The 20,405-nt window shown below is 39.5% G+C and overlaps 1 protein-coding gene across 4 annotated transcripts in view; it reads left to right on the top strand.

Annotated features, from left to right (window-relative positions):
* Positions 1-20,405, top strand: part of RARS2 (arginyl-tRNA synthetase 2, mitochondrial) — a 36,657-nt gene that overhangs the window by 2,306 nt on the left and 13,946 nt on the right. For all 4 annotated transcript variants that reach the window (XM_086744214.1, XM_086744213.1, XM_086744216.1 and 1 more), the window contains 8 exons: positions 2,739-2,822; positions 4,966-5,063; positions 6,306-6,361; positions 7,767-7,850; positions 11,564-11,640; positions 14,663-14,818; positions 17,935-18,041; positions 18,656-18,751. In XM_086744214.1, coding sequence (XP_086600340.1) covers positions 2,739-2,822; positions 4,966-5,063; positions 6,306-6,361; positions 7,767-7,850; positions 11,564-11,640; positions 14,663-14,818; positions 17,935-18,041; positions 18,656-18,751 — 758 coding nt within the window. The remainder of the gene's footprint in view (positions 1-2,738; positions 2,823-4,965; positions 5,064-6,305; positions 6,362-7,766; positions 7,851-11,563; positions 11,641-14,662; positions 14,819-17,934; positions 18,042-18,655; positions 18,752-20,405) is intronic.

The raw sequence follows: 20,405 nt of genomic DNA, 5'->3' as shown, positions 1-20,405 counted from the left end.
AGTCATTTGAGCTGGAAACAAATCCTTTACAATCTACAAATGTGTTGCTGATGCCAGTGAAGAGGAGTATAAACTACAAAGTTGTCGCAGAATTAGTTGGAAAGTGAAGCTACATCGCATAATGAAAGTGCAAACAAGACTCTGCACCAGAAAAAGCAAGCTTGGGAAGGAATCAGTTGGGTTGCTGTATGATCAGCAGTTAAAAAGGACAAATAAAACCAACTGTAATGCTACTGAGAAGCTAAACTGTTTCTCCATTTCATTCTTCACTGCTGAGGTATTGAAGAGATCTGTATTTTGAATGCATTCTTGTAACAGGTGAATATTCTGACTCAGGTGAAAGAACTGATGGTGCACAGATGTACAACCGAAAGTTCTGTAACAACTTTAAGATGGTAGAATCATAGAATGATTTAAGTTGGAAGTGACCTTTGAAGGTCACCTAGTCCAACCCTCATGCAGTGAGCAGGGACATCTTTAGCTAGATGAAGTTGCTCAGGTTGTATGTGATCTAGAACCATAAAATAATTTAGGTTAGAAAGGATTTTAGGAAGTTTTCTTTTCCAGTCTCCTCCTCAGTGCAGGTTGTTGAGGGTTTTTGGATGAGATTACTCCGGACTTTCACAATCCTATCAGGCTTTGAAATCCTCTAAGGATTTGACAGGCTCCCTGGGCAATCTGGTCCAGTGACTGTAACGTCACAGCAACAACTTTCTTTTTCCTTATGTCTGTTCTGTCTTTAAAAACAGCTGCTGTTTCCAGTGGCTAGAAAGTTAGGAATTGTCTCTCTCATTTATTATTTGTGGCTCATGAAGTAAACCTGGGACACTTAACCCTATATCTTTATATGGAAGAGCAATTGTAACAGCAAAGACAAACAGACCATAAATGTAAGCCCCAAAACTGAACAGATCATGCTGGTTAGATGAAGGAAAAAAAGTTCCCTTAATCTGTTAGAATTGTTTTTGTTGGGTAGTGGATAAAGGAGATGCATTTAGTATAATTTGTTTAGGCTGATCATGTCATCCACAAAGAAGGTAAGCAGTGTAGAAATTCGCAAAATTTGCCCGTATATAAAACACTTGTTGGAGAGACAGAAGAATGCAGGCAGCAATTGGTTTTTGTTATGATAAACAGTTGGTGGAGTGCCTCAAGGTTCATTAATATGTTCTTAGTCAGTTCTGAAGAAATAGGTCGCAATATTTGAAATACAGATATTTAGGTTAGGCAGAAGAGGTGGAAGTATTTCGTGTTGACTGAAATAGCCTAAATAATAAGGGAACATGATACTAAATGAAACATAATGTGCTCTGACGTGCTGAGAATTGTCTGTCAGAAGGGTCAAGAACTATCTGGTTTCTGTGGGCTTTTGATTTCATCTGGCTGGCTGATTCTTGTTTTGTCTTTGAACTGTTAGTTCTTTGCAGAGAGGACGTTGTGTTTTTATGCCACTGTATAGCAGAGTGGCATTCTGGTCCAAGCCTTAGGCACGGGGAGGTCTGATTAGCAGACAACCACAGGGTGCTTGGAGGAGAGGTTGTTAAAGCCGTGAAGAGGCCAGATGAGCACTCACCTTAGAGATGAGAAACACTGAGATGACAAGTTATAGATTATGTAGAAAAATGTTTAGCGGAACAAATGGTATGAAGAAAGTCCAGTGGGAATGTGTTTTCTCTCTGCCACATAACATAGGTAAAAAGGACCTTTCGTAAAATGAAAAGTTGAGAAATTCAGAGTCAATAGAAGAAGCATTTTTTCATGTAGCTTGTGGATAAACATTGGCATTTGTTGTTATTGGAGCTTGTGAAGGTTAAAGAACTTCAAAGCTAAGCATGATTTCATCTCCTGGTTAAGTTAGTGTCTAAGCTGGAGACCTAGCAGGGGGTAGAATTTCTTCTTCATGCTGATGAGCTTCAGTAGGAATGTATAGCTCACTTCTCTCAAAGATATTATCCAAGCGATAAAGTGATTTTGTCATCTTTTATGTGCTTTCCATCTTCTTTTTTTTTTTTTTTATACAATTTCTTGGCTATGAAAGACAGTTAGTTTAATAAAAAACTCTAAAACCTGACAGATTGATATCCAAAACTCTCAGCCTGTGAAGAGACCAAAATTAGTGTAAAGAGGAGGTTGTCATGGGGTGTTGGGTGCCGAAATATTCCTATGGGTTGAGAATTATCAAAACATGTGCCTTATGGAAATTATAAATTTCATTTACAATAAATTCACCTTTAACATCTTTATTTTGTGTCACTGGATACAGAACATTGTCATTAAAGTCAGAAATTTCAAGAAACAGTGGTCCAAAACTTCTATCTCAGGTTTTCTTTAAGACATTGATCTTTATTATTTATTTCTTTCTTTGTTTGTTTATTTTTAAGTGCTGTCAGGTACTATGTAAGTTGCCAAATGTATCTCAGCTTTTCTGTGTGCAAAGAGATCAACTACTGTTCCTATTAAAATAAAACACAGACTGTACACATGCAGGGACTGAAGTAAAACGTATGTGTGACATTTCAGGCTGAGTTACATTCAGAGCTGTTAAGCATGGATTGGAAATAACAAAATGATCCCTTTTCCAACAGGATTGATAAATGATCCGTTTGGGATTGCTTCAAACCAATAAATAACTTTTAATGCTTACAGTGGATTAAATTAATATTTATAATGGATTGAATTACACTTTTCCAATTTAACTGGTTTTGTATAGAGTTTCTGTTTTGGTTTGGTTTTTTTAGCTAAAATGTGATGCTGTAGTGAGTGAAATCAGTGCTGGTCCAGGAACAGTGAACTTTACGATAAACAGGGAATTGCTAGCAAAGGTGAGTACTATATTTCAGGTTCATTAAGGTGAAAATAAATTCCTCAATATAAAATTGTAGAATACTTACTGTTGTCTTAGAAAGGTGTTTTCTATGTAAAACTGTATTTTGTAAGTTCTCCTCAAGGATCCCTGTTGCTGATTGGTTATGTAGGCCTAGAATTTGGAATAAGGCCCACAAAACTTTATCCTGATGAGGAAACAGTGTATCTACCATTCACTGATAATCATAACTCCTCTTTTTCCTCTCTCTGTCTGCTTTAAAGGGCAGACATGGCAACCGCTTTGAGTTTCTGCAGTATACAACTCAGAAGTTTTGATCTTGCATGTAAAGACGTTTAAAATAGAGAAGAACGATAAAAAGATACCTGAAATAAAAGTATTTGACAGTATTATACTGATAATACAGTCAGCATAGGAGTCCTCTTCCCACAAACAGTGTTCAAACTGCTGAGGAGAAATTTTAAGGCATTTTATACAGTCTTCATACTTTCAAAGTAGACATGTTTTTGCAGGGACCATTCACACTGTCCTTACAGACTTGTGGGTGAGGGAAGGAAAGGAGGGGTGTTTGGGCACGTGAGGATTGAATAGTTGGATTTCTTTGGCACTAAAGGAGTAGAAAGCAGGCTGGCTTTTGGTGCCTAGAAAAACCTAGTAGTTCTAGTAGAATGGGAATGTATTTTTTTTTCTTTCTATTAGAGACTTAAGTGATTGGTAGTTCTTAGGAGGCTTAGATTCTTGCAAAAGTCTCCTGTTTTTCTCCTTTGCCATTGTATATACATGCTCTCTTCCAATGGGAAAGGACAAGAATATTGGGCAGATACTATTCATAAAAAGGATTAATGAAGAAATACAGTGGATAGTGATGTAAAGTAACTGGAAAAAGGTAGAAACATTAATCTGCCTCATGTTCTAGGATGAACAATGAAAGCAGTTTAAATTTGTACTGCCAAAGTTAGAAATAGCCGAACCTCTTTCATCTGTGTAATTTAAGCCACTGATTGATGTTTAAATGTGCTGTTAGGGTTATGAATGACCAAACGTTCCATGAGCTGTTGTTGCAGTCTACCTGCAGTGAACTAATGGGGAGGATTCAGTAGTAGTTGTTTTGTCTCTTAAATTGCCTTTAGTGATAATCATGAAGACTAGAACTCCCATGCTTGTGTGTGAGATTTCCTGAAGCGAAAGGAATGCATTCCTGTGCTATTCAGGTGGTCTGCATATGCGTGGTAATGCTCATGCAGTCAGAGCTCATGGAATTTCTTGTAGGCCCTCAGTCACAAGGAGTGTGTGGGAGGTCTGATGTGTCCCAAAGGGTTGAACCTACATGATCTGACTGTGTTGTGCATAATGGCTGTCTTCTGTGTTCACACCTTGACAAATACCTTGGATGTAGGCTAGGACTTCTAGGAATTTCAGAGAAATGGCCAAACACCTCAAAATGTGCCTAGAAAAGATGTATTTGTGGGAAGAGGACACTTTTGAGGAAGCCCAGATGTATGGTATGTAGCTTTTTTCATTAATTTTTTTTTTTAAAAAAGCCTATTGAGAACATTTGACTGCCAACAAAGTAAATTCTCTAGTCAAGTTTACTGCTCGTAACCCCTCCTACTTTTTCATCTAAATCTATGGTCTAGTTCTGCAAGGTACTCTTTTTATTTTCAAGTGTGTTACCTGAGTTAGGAGAGGTGAGGGTCCTGGTTAGTCCTGTTTACAGAAGAACTTTCTCATTTTACATGAGGTCATTGTTCTACCCACATTCTTGGATTGAGTTTCCTTTCCTGCCCACCAGTTAGCCCAGGTTACTTTCTTGCACTTCCATGTTCTGTGGCTAAAAAATGATAAAAACTACGCTTTCACTTCCTTTTAAGATTCCACCAAAATCAGCCCTGAGTTTCACCAAAATCTCTGCCTCTAATTTCTCTGACTTTTGAATTGATGAGGTGCAGCTTTCAAAAGTTAATGACATTTTCGTCTGCATATGAGATCTTGCTTGCTTGGCAGACCAGCCATCTAATTGGTAATGTGAATAAAGGCTGTGAGATCAGACTCTTGTGTGGTTGGTAAACAGTCTTCCCAATCATACTTCCTGTTGTTGAAATATGCTTTCTTTTTTTTTTTTATTCTTACTTGTGGTCTAGACTGTGTTGCAGCAGGTGTTGAAGGATGGCTCAGAGTATGGAGTGAAAAGTGAACTTTTCTCTACAGTGCCTAGACAAAAAGCAGTGATTGAGTTCAGGTAATGTGATGAGTCCTTTGCGAAAACTGCTTTGTCTGCTGATTGATATTTTGGTGATTGATATTCACTGCTGTAATGTACAATGCCTGTTAAGTTAAACCATATTTATGATGTTGTATTCAGCTGTATTTGATGCTCTGATCTATTTGTCAAGGAGAATGGAAGTTATGTTTAGGGAATTGAGGCTTTTTCCCAGAACGTATTTTTTATATTTAAGTAGTTTCCACCTCACACTGCCCTCTACTAAGAATATTCTCATTTAGTGCATAATAGCATTCAGTTTTTAAGTAGACTGCTTTTATTTTGTTATTAAGGCTCCAGGGAGACCTTATAGCGGTCTTCCAGTACCTCAAGGGGGCCTACAGGAGAGATGGGGAGAAACTCTTCAGCAGGGCCTGTTGTGACAGGACAAGGGGTAATGGTTTTAAAATAGAAGGAAGCAGATTCAGACTGGACATAAGGAAGTAGTTATTTACAATGAGAGTAGTGAAACACTGGAACAGGTTGCCCAGAGAGGTGGTGGATGCCTCATCCCTGGAAACATTCAAGGCCAGATTGGATGGGGCTCTGAGCAACCTGATCTGGTCGGAGATGTCCCTGCTCCTTGCAGGGGGGTTGGACTAGATGACCTTTGAAGGTCCCTTCCAACCCAAACTATTCTATGATTCTAGGAAACATAATCTGAATTTTCAGCTAATAACTCATTTCTTTTTTCACCTTAATACCTTTGTCAATAACTTACTAAAGCAGTCGGGCATTTGTCTTGCTAAATTTTTTCAATTGCTGGCCCCAAAATTTCTGTCCAGTGCAATTTTGTTTACATTCACCTGCTCATGGAATGAAAAGTGTCTGACTCAGATCTATTTATGTATAAATATTTTTGTTCACTATACTCCCTCTGCAGGCTTCTGTAGTCATGGAAAGTAAATACTTGGCATTAATTTAGAGGGTGAATTTTTGTAGCTGAACTTCCATTTTATTTTTGGGATAAACTATTATGGGTTCAGGGTTTTTTTTTTTGGGGGGGGGTTAACTGGCTGTTAACTGGTACTGGAGGAAAAGCTGGCTGGATAGGAAAATTTGCTGTCTGGAACAGAAAATAATCAGGGAATTTTAAGGGAAAATTGAAAATCGTTATTTTGTTTCCATTCTTCTGCTGTATACGTGAGTTAAATTATTTTGACTTGGTGGTCTGGCAGTCTTATACATTGAACAAGTATTATTTGTGAAAATTTGTTACAGCTCCCCTAATATTGCCAAGAAGTTTCACATAGGACACTTGCGTTCCACGATAGTAGGTAAGTATACGTTTAACTGCCTCCCAAACATGCTGCTTTGTCTTCCTGTTTCACTTGACAGGGAGGCACTGCTAATCTTTCACTCTTCTAGTGGAGTAGCTGTGTCAGGCTCAACTTGCTAATTAAAAACCTTTTGCTCATTATGCAGTGAAGAAAAGGGTGTGATGTGTTGCTGACAGATTTATTAAGTCACACGTGATATAGTTTTATGACTGTGAACATTAACTGAAGTAGTTTAAAATTGTTCAACAAAGACACCCAGGGCAGTTTTCGTTGAGGTCTTATGAGAGTCCTTTGAATTTTAAATTTCCGATTTGCACTGGAGTGCAGAGCAGTCAGATATGTATTGGTGGCTGTCTTGCAAAAAGCTTGGTTTTATATGTTAATTACTTTATGCGAGTGTTACTAACACAGTTGCTGTTATTTGTACTGCAATAATTAATAGTTTATTGTGCTATACTCTAATGACATATGGAAAACATTATTTCTCCTTCCTTTCCCTCTCTTAAAATAAAAACTATTAGGTTAGTAGCAGAAGATCCTACACCATCTGTGCAGCTAATAATGTATTAGTTTTTAATTATATTTAATATATCATGTGTCATTATTAATTACCTAAAGTCAATAATTCTATCTCTTAATGGATTGATAGTTGAGTGAAATGATGTATTTTTGTCTCTTTACGTTCCATCTCTGGACCCTTCGCTATAGAAGAAAAAACACTTTAAAAAATAATTCTGGAGTGCACGGAGCACATCATGGTTGGATGAGGCTCTGAGCAACCTGATCTGGTCAGAGATGTCCCTGCTCCTTGCAGGCGGGTTGGACTAGATGGCCTTTAAAGGTCCCTTCCAACCGTAATGATTCTATGATTCTATAAATGTTTATCCAATAGTAAGAGAATGAATTTACTGCAGAGAATGGAGTTCACAGTAATTGCAAGCTATAATATGGTGTTATAAAAACAGAAGAAGAAAAAGGTTTCTGCATCTTTTTACATCAGTATTGTAGTAAAAAGGCACCTTTGAAGCACAGGAAAATAGAGGAAGGGATGTGGGTATTTTGTCTTTGTAATTCTATGGTTGTAGGTAAGCTCAGGAGAAAGGTGAAGGGGTTTTGTTATAACAACAGGTAGAACCAAGATATGCTCATGTGATGTGGTAAGTTTGGAGCATATCAGACACTCAGTGCTGCTCCAGCACCTTTCAAATGCCCAGCCTTTCTTTTCCTGCTCAGAATACTATCGCTTTGAGTTGTGAACTATTCTAGCGTATTCTGTGGAGCAGTTAATCTGATTGCTTTTCCAATTCATTTTGAATACAGATCGTACACAAACTGAAAACTATTCTGTTGGGATGAGAGACTACCTGCAACTGAATAATAATACCAATTTTCTCTTTACCAGGGAATTTTATAGCAAATCTCAAAGTTGCGCTGGGACATGAAGTAACAAGAATAAATTACCTTGGTGACTGGGGCATGCAGTTCGGTATGTTTTGATATTTCTCCTGTTCCCTTTTCTACCATATAATAAAGTTTAGGTTTTCAGCTTCATTTTTTGCAGGCCAATTGGATTCACTCTGGGCTCATAAAGAGTAATATTGTGTTTCTACATGCATGTGGTATGTGATCAATCTCCTTAAAATATGAACAAACCAATCCAGACTGATTCATCAGCAGTATGGTCTGTACTACTGTACAAGAAATAACGGGAGGTAATTTACCCGACAGTGCCTTTGTCCTTCAGTAGCTCCTCTCTCAGGTTATGTATGTGTCATTTGGGGTTTATTTTTAAAGGGCACTATAAATATTTTCTTAGTGTGCTTGTTATACCTGTGGAGCTCTCATAGATGAGTAGACTTCTGCTACTGCCTCCAGTATGCATACGTATCACCATAACTGTTGCCTGTCTACTGTGATACTGTCTTCCTTATTCAGGTTTTGCGTGTGTAACAGTTGTGGAAGAGTAAGCTTGCTAACTTACCTATGCCATACCTGTACATAACAATACAATCATTGTAACAAAATGTGTATTTTGTTTTTGGTTGTCTTTAGGTTGTGGCATTTTCCTTATCTGTTTTTTTTTTTTATTCCCTCTGAAAATTTCATATTCATAGAGCATGGTTAACTTCAACAGCAACTGCACTTTGGCAAGTTGAGACTAGGAGAGTTCGTATCTTTAAAGATATTCCAACACTTCCCCCAAAATATTCAGTTTCCCTTTAAAATGTAGCAAAAGAGAGGTGTGTAGGTGGAGAATGTGCAAGTGCATCGGCCCTAGAAGACTATCAATCTTGCATGTAGGTGCGTTTGCATGCACACACATACACACTCCTAAGTCTTCTGAAATGTCCATCAGATAAGTGAGGACTGAAAAATCCTCTCATGTGCAGCCCAGCATGGGTTGATATTTATTCCCTGGTCAGAGATCATTCATGTCTAATTGCTGGTTCTCTAATATCCCTCTTATATGGCAGTTGACTCATCCATAGGATTTTAATCTTTATTTCTGCTGTTAATCTTGCATTTTAAACTGATCCATATTCTCCTCTCCTTTTCTAATTTCTCCCCAAAACCTGTTTTTAACGTATTTTTAGGTATTTAAATAAAAATACAATCATGCCCACTTCTTTGTCCTTGAGAGCTGGTACGCCTATGAAAACTATAAAATTCCCCCACATCTTTTGCAGTAGGTTCTGAACACAGTGCCCATATATTTATTTTGAAGTTGCAAACACAAAGTGCAATGTCTATTAAGCAGTCACTTTTGCTCATTCCAGCCCTTATGCTGCCCCCTCCAGTTTTGCTGGTACCACTGTTTATGGGGACATTAATGAAACAAATTTATGAATAGAGCTATGTTAAAAACTTAGCGTGAATACCCTACTTCTACTCCATTTGTGTATTCAGATTCAGCAGTGTAGATAACATACCTAAAATGTATTCAGTTCTACCCATTCTCCTTCTAGAGTAAATTCCTGGGTTTCAGACAGTTGAATAAAACATTATTATGACTGCGAGAGCAGTAATAGAATATTTTTTCCTTTGTTAAATTGTTTCCTCTGCAGCTCATCTTTCCTGATCCTGTTTCTGATCAAACAATAGTTTATAACAGAGCTTTGCTTCACTTAGGATTTTTTTCATAGGAATTGAATACAGAATGAGTTCACCTAAAATTCAGTAATTTTCATCATTGCATATTTCATTCATTTTTGCCCCTTAGACATAATTGTATCACTGTGTTATTGTATAATGAATGTGGCAATGACAATTAAGCAATGAAAGGCAATATGGTTAAAGGGCTTCTTAGCAGACCTCATTTACTCTGTCTTTGAAGATATTAAATTGTACTGTTAAGCCTGAATTTCAGGAATTTTACATATTTTAATACAAAGTTTCATGAAGATATAAAGATCACAATGCCTGTTATTTACCTGTGTGCCTGTTGTCCAGCACACAACGGTTAGAATCATGCTTTTGACCTGGTAGTTCCCAACTGTTTCTTTCAAAATGGTTGCTCACCTCTTTGTTTGGGCTGGCTCAGCTCAAATATATGACAGGTTTTATAACAAGTAATATAGTCATACTTCACAAAATCATAGCATAGGAATATTATAATAATAATATTCCTTTCCCAGAAGCAGTGCGATAATAGAAATGCTGACAGATTGTTAATTACGACAGCTATTGTCAGAGGCTTTAAAATGTAATAATTGAAAACATATTTTGCTGAAACATGGCAGAGAATTCCTCAACCTTTAGGCAGTTTTGGGGCAGGTTTCTTAAGGTAACAAAAACTTACATAGTCACAGTGTCTGTCCATCTGGCTTCCTTTCACTCTGCTCCTAATAAATTTTGAACATATTGACCAACTTCAGCCAGATCTGACAAAGAGAAGTGTCTCCAAGAGAACAAATTTATTTTGGTGTTGTGACAGTTGGCAGCTGAGTAGAGATAGAAATACAATGTAATGCCCTCTGGGAGAGAAAGCGAACTTCTATGTTTAGCCTGCCGGCTAACTATTCAGCACATCTAAGTCAGAATCAGTCCCAACGCATGCTGCATCTTGCCAATAATTGGTGAGTATAATAAGGACTGGGGATGGTTTGAGGAAGATAGGAGCGTGTGGAAGGATGTCTTTGGGTTGAAGAAAAACTGGCAGTCTTGCTCAGGGTTGGAATGCAAAGCCAGCGTTGAAAAGTGGCATGCATAGGTACACTAATATTTAAGAGAGATCATTAGGAAATCAAGCTCTGATTGCTCATAGAACAAGCCATCCTTAAAGAAACTCCCTTTCAATAGGATTAGACTAATTTTATTTCCTAAACACTATATTATTTTTCTTACCTAAGTCTGCCACACCTTCTATTGCACTCAATGTTTCCAAGAGGAAAGTTCTTGAGAGGGTGCTATTTGTTTAGTTGCAGAGGGCTTTTCAAAGGGATACCTGCATACCTTTTCCTCAGGTGCCATCTACACGTCAGTCCTGGTCCTTGTCAGCTCAGAGAAATGAGATGACCTTAAAAGCAGCCTTGGAAAAATCTAAGAGGCTGCAGGGTTGATATTGCTAGATTACTGAAGGAGTTAATGGGCTCTTTTGATTTAGACAAAAAGACTGGGATTTGGGTTGCTTGCCCTTTCAGATGGCTTTCAGAAGGTGCTGAAGCCAAAATGGATATGTGAAAAAAAGCTGCATATGAAAAACAGCAGCATGCAGCAAAAAGTTCTCTTGAAAATATTGCATGACTGGTATGTGGGATGCCATATTGCATCCCAGTTTCTGTTGTCCTTAAAGTGATAGTGCTATTAAGGGAAGAAGCAAAACAAGGAGTTTTGAGCATTTTCTGTTGCTGGACAGTTTCCCGTATGTGGCTTCTCATTTACAGCTGGTTACTTTGTAAAAGATAATTTTCTCTACCAGTCCAGAAACACAAATTCCACTTATGAGGAACTGAAAAATCGGCATAGTATTTCTTACTAGATTCTAGCTGTCATAGTTTTGGGGTGTTTTTTTTTTAATGCAGTTGAATAATAGATTATGCTTTAGACTTTTTTTTTTTTTGGTAGCATACATCATTATATTGCTTAAAAATATAAGGCGTTTGTTTTATTACATGGTGTTAAGATGAGATTTGCTTATGAAAACAACAAAACAATATACTCTGGGCTATTGTCTAACTCTCTATTTAATTGTTATTCAAGGCTTATTGGGTGTTGGTTTCCAGTGCTTTGGCAACAAAGAAAAGCTAAAATCCAGTCCTTTACAGCACCTTTTTGAGGTAAGTTCAGAGAAGAACAACTAGGGACTTCAGAGGACAGTCCATTTAACTTAGCTATCAATTTTGTACACAATAGCGTGTCTGCAGGGTGATGATGAGACTCATGCTGGATTCAGATGACCTTGCTTGAAGGACCAGTGCTAGTCTGAGCCGCAGCAGCAGAGTCAGTTTTCACTAGGGCTTGGCAGCAGAGACGGGATTCATTAGGCTGAAAAATACGTCCCATAAGGGAGGTAGTCGTATGGATACTTAGGTTGTATTGATTGCTGCTGCCACCACAGCCAGCTTGACTGATACCAAGTCTTTTAACTGGGCACAGGTGACCACTGACCTCACTGTGTTAACTGTGGTGGAAATGGAGTCTCACATCTGATGCTGTAGTATGTTGGTTACCAAAGTTGTGAAAAGTGGCGTGTATGGTGTAAAAAACAGCTTGTTTGCTAGAATTTTTAGAATAAGTAATATTTAATTTCCATTGCTTAATACACAGTTCACTGTGGTTGGGGAAAAGGGTCTTTAAAGTGTTTTGTGTCTAATATGGAGCCTTAGCATGTATAGGTAAGGAGGGGTGACTGTCACTTTCCGGAATACTCTTCTGGCTCTGAAGAATGCTCTTCTTTCTTCTGTGAGTGTGAAAGAGCTAGGAGCATTAGAAGGTGCAGTTTCTGCTGAGAGGCATTCTGGAAATGCCTTTCAGCATCATGGAAGGTTGTTTCCTTGCAGGAGGATGCACTTTCGGTTGCCCACCATGCCCACCAGCATGGTGCAAGTGCTGTAGATTGCATTTCTGTGTGTCAGAGATAAAACTGTCTTGGTGGCTTGTCCAGGTTAGCAATAAAGATTGAGGTAGTTTAACAAGCCTTGTTTTTCCAGGACTAAACATGGATTTGGTTGTTGCTTTGTGCCATTCAAATATGCCTGATATCATCTGAGTTAGTATTTATTTCTTCCTCTTTACCAGTTCCTGTGTCACTTTTTGTTTCGTACAGTTCAATGAGCAAAAAAGGTTTTTGATACTTGTAAGTGATCTTTGGTTGACAGCTGTGCTGGGTGTATACGTATACGATACGTGAGAGAACGTGACTTAAGTACTAACCTGCACATATCCAACAACCGTAAGGATAGATGGACAAAATTTTCTGAATAGCTAATGTTCCAAAGGTTCTATAAGAGCAGCTGTTTGAGACCAAATTAGGTTCTCAAATATTCCCAATTTATAACTGTTTTTTCAGCTGTATTCCTGATTTATATAAGAAACTGAGATGTGTTTCAAAATGGTGTTTTTTCTGCTGTTGTGTGAAACTGATCTTTTCTATAGTTAATTTAAAAAGAAAATTTCCATAACACAATTTCTATATAAATAAATGTCTAGACAAATGTACCTTTCCAAACCTCTTTGGACCTTCTGTTTTGGTCAAGACTCAGATGCAAATATGCCTTTTGCAACTATTTTTGCTTTATAACATCAAAAATTGGAGGGGTGTTAGAATATGCGAAACTACTCATGGGGGAGGGGGAACACTGTTCTTGGAAAGGGTTGAATTTTCCCTCTACTTCAAATTTCTTTTTTGTGGCAGAACTAAGCAAACATTAATCTTTAAGGCTTGTCAGCAGTACTGCCTGTTAAAATCTCTAAAAATCTCAGGGACTTGAAGGGGAAAAGTTCAATGGTTTTGCTGTGGAAGCTTTTTTTTTTTTTTTTTTTTTTTTTAATAGGCAGAACCCATTCAAGCAAGGTATTGTTGGCAAATTCATTGTCTGAACATTGCAGGAGTGAAGTTTTTATAAATATTTAATTTTAATCAAGATTGCAGTGATTTGGGGATCAAAACACTCTTACAAAGACTTAAACATCATTGAACTATTTGGATCTAAGTACATAGTGTAACCACTAGTTCATTCAATTATTTTTACATAGTACTTTAAGTTTTAAAAAACTTTTCCATGGGCTTTCAAAATGCTACATGTGGAAAGCAAGAAATCATTGTCTGGGCAAGTATTTGGCTTTTAGATATAAGGGAATATCTTATCATAGAACAGAATCATAGAATACCTCAAGTTGGAAGGGACCCATAAGGATCATTGAGTCCATCTCCTTGCAGTACTACCTAAAACTAAACCATATGACCAAGAGCATCGTCCAGACACTCCTTGAACTCTGACAGGCTTGGTGCCATGACCACTTCCCTGGGGAGTCTTTTCCAGTGACTGACCACCCTCTCAGTGAAGAACCTTTTCCTGATGTCCAGTCTGAACTTCCCCTGATGTAGCTTCATTCAATTTCCTCGTTTCCTGTCGCTGATCATCAAAAAGAGGAGATCAGCACCTCCCTCTCTGCTGCCCACCTTGAGGAAGTTGTAGACTGTGATGAGGTCACCCTTCAGCCTTCTCTTCTCCAAGCTGAAGAGCCAAATTTGTTGTACGTGAAGTTGGCTAATCCAAGAGTTTGTAATGCTTTTAGCAAAGTGACAGTGCATATGTGTGTCTGGTCAGATGTTGGCGTTCAAATGCTTGACTCCAGCCGTAGAGAGACAGCATGTATTAGTATGGGTGCATAGTATGATAAGTGACCGACTTTTGGATCAGAACTGGTTTGGGCTTGTTTGTTTGTTTGGGTTTTTTTAGCTTGTAAAAACATCAAGTTTTATCATCTTTGTGGTCCTCTGAAAAGTCTCTAGTTTAAAAATCTGTGGTGGTTTCCCTTTCATGCATAAATCAGTTCTTCCATATTCTGCTGCTACAGTTGTTTCAAGGTTATGAAGAGGACGATAACTGACAGCGGGAAGGAAATACGACCTTAGTCTTGTTTCAAGATAAACTGCGCATTGTCCTATTGGGGTTTGGACTACTCATTCATCCTTTAAATAGGAAATGTGTTCCTTTAACACAGCTCTAAAATTTTGACTTTACAAATGTCATCTTCAAATTTATTTGTCTTGTTCCTGTAAAACTTTGCTCTGCTTATTTTTATTGGAGGAGAGGATTATACTTCTTCAACATTTTCCATGCCATTATATTTTAGGTGTATGTGCAGATTAACAAAGCAGCAGAAGATGAAAACACAAAAAAGCTGGCTAAGGATTTCTTTAGAAAAATGGAGGAACATGATGAGCAGACATTGTCACTTTGGAAACAATTTAGAGACTTCAGTATTGAGGAATACATCCGAATTTATAAGGTACAAATAATCCACTTTTTCTGTGGATCTGCTTTTTCTGTGTTACTGGTAAAATGATCTCTTTTTATCTGTTGCTCCATCAATCTAATTGACAGCGCCCAGGACCTTTTCATCCAAGTGACTGCCAAGCAGTGAACGGACTTAGGAACGGAGGTTGCTGTAATGTTAATTCATTGTCTTTCCAGTAAACTTTACAGTGTTGTGGGGAAGACGTTTCTAAATATGCCAGGTTATGCCCCATTCTGTTTGGAAAAAGCACAGTAGTTAATTTAACATCCGAGCAGACCATCACTTTATTTGCTGAGAGCCCAGATACATTTTGTTTAATGGCATCCGTGTAAGTGACCCTTTGACTGATTCTCTCTTCTCAGAAGCCCTGAAGCTAGGAGTATGGTGCTAGGCAACAAAGCAAATTAGTGTTATTAGATAAATACTCTTCAGTTTTGCTTTGTCTTTGAAGTCAGCAACAACCCACTAAATTTCACCGTTTCCATGTAATAAATTTTATTAGGAGATAACTCTGTTTTCACACTTCCAATTTAATGTCATAATGCAGAGCTGTGTACATTGCGTATTAAATTGAGTGTAAGTAATTATAGCAGCAGGAGTTTACAATGGTAATCAGTGCATAAGTTACCTGCAGGTTGAGTTGAGCTAATATACAGCCATCTGTTGCATACTGCAATCTCAAGAATTGAGCCAGTGGCCACTGTTTTGAGGAAGAAGACCAAAAATGGATCTTAAGAATTTGGGAAATAGGAATGAGGTGCACGTTCTGTCACTGAATCCAGTCTCTTGGTATTAATACTATGTAATTGTACTCAAGACTCAATCTGAAAACCAGCTAGAGTTTTTCTTTCCCACGTTCTTGCAATGAAATTCCATAATGGGTGCCCAGTTTTGTTGGGCTTAGACATTTATTTCTAACTCACAGCTCCAAAGAATTTGTGATTCATTTTATAGCACTTCCTTCTTCTAGTATTATTCTTTACATAAAACTGCACTTTTCCATCTCCTTCCTTTTGATGTATTTGTAGAAATACGTCATATATATATAAAGTGATGTCCCATATTCATATGGGACATGTATGGGACCATATATTCTTTCTTCTTTGATTGCAAAGTGTCGTAGTTCAGCCCCGATTAGGACCAGACTACACAGTCTCTCTCTCACTCCCCCCACCCTCCGAGAGAACAGGGAGAGAAAATATAAGGAAAAACGGCTCGAGGTTTGAGATAAGGACAGGGAGAAATCCTTAAAGTTACCATCACGGGCAAAACAGACTTGAGTTGGGGAAAACTATTCATTTATTACTACAAACAGCAGGATAATGAGACAGAGAACAAGATAACCTCCATCCACCCCTCCCTCTTCCCGGGCTTAACATTATCTCTACTACCTTCTCCCCTCCTCAAGCGGCACAGCGGGGAAGAGGGAATGGGGGTTGCGGTCAGTTCATCACATGTTGTTTTATGCCGCTGCTTCATGGTTGGGGGAAGAACTCCTCACATTCCTCCCCTGCTCTGTTGTGGGGTTCCACCCCTATGCCACAGTCCTTCGTGGAACTGCTCTGGTGTGGGTCATCTCTTCCACGGGGTGCAGTCTCTCCAGAACAGCTGTCCCAGCGGGCCCTCCACGGGCCACAGCCGCCTTCAGGCATCCACCTCCCCCGGTGTAGGGTCCTTCACGGGCTCCAAGTGGATCTCTGCTCCTCTGTGGACCTCCATGGGCTGCAGGGGGACAACCTGCTCCACCATGGTCGTCACCATGGGCTGCAGGGGAATCTTGGCCAGGAGCCGCATTACTCCTCCCCCTCCTTCTGAACTGACCTTGACATCTGCAACTGTTCCTCACAACAGGCTGGTAGATGTCTCTCAGGATCTTTTTACATCTTATTCACTTCTCATCTCCTCTCCACTTCTTGCAGCCGGGCCGGACCGAGTCGGGCCCAGTCGGCCGCCTGGCGAGAGGCCAGAGGGTGAGGCCTGCAAGGCCCATGAGGCCTGCGCCTCCCCCTCTGCGCCTCTGTCCCCGCTCAGCTTCTTCACATCTTCTCTCCTCTTTTTTTTTTTTTTTTTTTTTCTCCTGTTTTCCCCTTCTTAAATATGTTATCGCAGAGGGGTTATCACGGAACGTTCTGCTACCAATCGGCTCAGCCTTGGCCAGCAGCGGGTCTGCCCTAGGCCTGGCCAAGTCCACTGAACAAAGGGACTGAACAAAGGGGGGCCACCTTAGGCCCCCCCTCACTAACAAAACCACAACACAAAATTAAAAGAGAAGTGGCCTGCCCCTTCCTCAAGAATCCAGATAAACCTGGCTGTGCTTTAATTTCTTCCCTGAAACGTATCACTGGATTCATGCTAAGAACTCGTAAGTTAAGACCTCCTACGTGAGACACAGCCTTGATAATTCTAGTCGAAAGCAGACCTGTTGGGGTCAGTGAGTACTGGGCTGTGTAAGCAGCTGCATCATGATGGTCACTCATCGTTGATCACATGTGACTGGTACCGCTAGATCTTTCTCTCCCAATTTCTTTTCAAGCTAATAAATATTGAGCTGATGGACTGACAGCTTTGTTGGCCTCAGTTAAAAACCTTGTCTTTTGTACTATTACCTATTACCTGGTTAAAGTCATCCTTTCTCTTCTAGGTGTATTCTCAGTCTTCCTAGTAGTGGTGATTTCTGTGTACTCAGCAGTGTTTGTGAGCAGCTCCTGCTTTTTAAAATTTTTATTAGCATCCTTTTAAACTAGGACTGGTTTCAAGTCCAGGTGACTTCTCTGCAGTCCACTGGTTTCCCCTTCAGCACAAAAAGTTAAAGACCTACCTCAGAATCCTTGCACTAATTGCTCTCTCCAGTTTACTCTTAATTTTTCATTAACATTATATCCAACAGTGTATTAAACTCAGGGAGATTAATTCTAATACAGAAAATGATTAAGTCAAAATCCCAACATCTTTTCCTTTTCTCAATGAAGTGGCATTTCCTGGAATAAAATTAATCTTTGCACTCTGTCTGACCTGTGACATATACCTATCATCTGACTCAATTTGAGGGAATGATTAGCCTCAATCTAACAATGTTTCCCTTCTTTGATATTCTTGGAACTTTTCAGCGTCTAGGAGTGCACTTTGATGAATATTCTGGAGAATCATTTTACCAAGAGAAGTCCCAGGAAGTTCTGAAGATGTTGGAGGACAAAGGACTCCTTCAGAAAACAATGTATGAACTCATTATTCGATCTGTTGGTATGGTTTACTTAGCAACTCAGTTGCATTTCAGATGAAGTGTGGTGAGTGAGGTGTGTATGTCATCTAAAGGGAAGAGTTTTCTTTAGATGATTTTGGTAGCTGTTCTACTAGAAGGCCAACGGGATTTGTGCAATTACAGCTAAAAATTGAGTTTACCTTTTCTTGTGGCTAGCACGCGCCTGGCCATGACAAATTAGGTACAATGACAGTGTTCTGCTCCTAATGGCCTTTTAGGCTGTTAATTAGTTTGGTAGCTGCATGTGCCATTTAATGAGCAGAGTTAGGTGAGATCCTTGTCTCGGCGTGCTGCCTGGCTGAACTGGGACAGAAACTATAGTCATGGAATGTACCAGAATGTGGGCAGGCGGCTCCCTGGCATCAGCAGTGGTGACAACTGGTCTTCAGTTGTCTTCAAAAAGATGTAAAGGATGCAGTCATTCAAAGAAAAGAATGAGATCATTTAAAGTGAGGGGGGGCTCTATGGAAAGAGGCCTTCCTTTTGGATCTGACTTGTGTCTTAACTGAACTTTACCTGTGCTTTGGATCTGTCTTGCAGTTACTTCAGTGTTTTCTCTCAACTTACAGAAAAGGGACAGGAATTGTGGATCTTTCAGAAAAGAAAGACTTGTCGTTGTTTTCCACTGTCATGCGTAGTGATGGGACATCGCTTTATATAACAAGGCAAGTAAGCCTCTCTGTGTTTCTTGCTGTTTATCTTGACAGTAAACTTTTGTACATGATTACATTTGTAACTAATAGTACAGATTTTTAAGCTTTTTATTTCTGGGATGGAATACCTTGACAAATGATTAATTGTAACTGGAACTAGCAGTGTAGCTATGATGAGAGGGAAACGGCTGAGGAAAAACAGCTACTTTAAAATACTTTTCCTCCCCTTAAGCAGTCTCTTTCCATAAATCGTAATACTTTCTCCAGCTACTGGCTTTGAAAACAAAGCTAGGATCTCTTAATCTAATAAACGCTTGCCAAATAATGAAAGTTTTAGAAAGATCTTTGCTTAAAATGTTTATTGGCAGTGTGATACAGAAAAAAATGGCTTGTTCAGCCATGTCTTCATTGACTCAGTGGGCCACCAGCACTGTACCATTGATTTTATCATTGTTTTCCTGCCTTCTCATCAGTATCCTAAAATTCCCCTTGGGTATTTTAATATGGAAGCCTTAACAGTTTCTTTGTGCCAGTAATGTAAATAAATCAGACGACTAGCCCTCAGGGTAAACTGTGTACAGCTTTTCCGGACAAGGGTATTAGAGAGATGCTGCTGTCAATCCTGCACATTAGGGAGCTGCTGAATCCTGTAGCCAGATAGAGGCAAGAGTGCCACAGCTCCATGCCCACAATAGTAAGGTAGTAGTTACGCCCAGCAGCTGTTCCCAGTAGGCACACAAACACACACACACATATCTACACAGAGCCAACCAAACAGGGCAACACAGACAAAACCGCTCAGCACTCTGATGGCACCAACGGCTTCATTTTGTTCCGCTCTGGCTGATTAGGGTGATGGTTTAATAGTGTGAAGCAAATACACATATGTGTATGTGATATATATTATCTACATAAGTAATATACGTATCTGTATGTATAGAGAAAGTATATACAATGTGCATCTCTCCAGTAGCTGAGCTTCGACACTCAGTCTGCCTATTAGCTGACCCCTGGATCCCCAGGTCTCCCCACCTGTTGGCACCTGGGCACGTGAGCCCTCCAGGTCCGTAGCCCCACTCCAGTTGCTGGTACAGACACAGCGAATCCCTCTGGTAATTGGGCTTAGACGTGTGGTCCAGCCAGCAGCTGGCCCTGAATCCTCACTCTCCCCTGTTGCCTCCTGCGTGGAAACACACTTGTACACAGGCGGGTCTCCCTATTAATCCCCAGGCCCCATTGTCTCTGTCAGTTTGCCTGGACCCCCTGGAGTACAGACTTCTCTGGGTGCCTCATCTTTGAAAACAAACACAAACCTCCCCCCCCGCCCCGCCCCATGTGTGTGAAGAGGAGTTTTTTATCATATAACCTAACACTGAGTGCTAGGTTAGTTTTCCAGGGAAGGGTTGTTTCTCTCAAGTCTCCCAGCTGAATCACTGTCCCAGTAGACAGAAGTCAGGCTTACTCTGTGCATAAGAGCAGTTTCCTCAGTAATTTTCATAGCTGGTAGTTTAAAAAAAACATTTCAAATACATTTTGTGAACAAAGTATAGATGGCATCTTTTTTGTGTAATGCATGCATGGATCCCCCTAATCTGGCAGTCCTCTTCTCTCCATAAGAGTAGATTATTTTCCCAAGAGGCAAATAATGATGAGGTATGTTTGAGTG

This window comes from Chlamydotis macqueenii, chromosome 3, assembly GCF_036417535.1.
Source record: "Chlamydotis macqueenii isolate bChlMac1 chromosome 3, bChlMac1.mat, whole genome shotgun sequence".
Classification (NCBI taxonomy): Eukaryota; Metazoa; Chordata; class Aves; order Otidiformes; family Otididae; genus Chlamydotis; species Chlamydotis macqueenii.
Note: the sequence above shows the minus strand (reverse complement) of the source record. Positions and strands in the feature narration are given on the sequence as shown.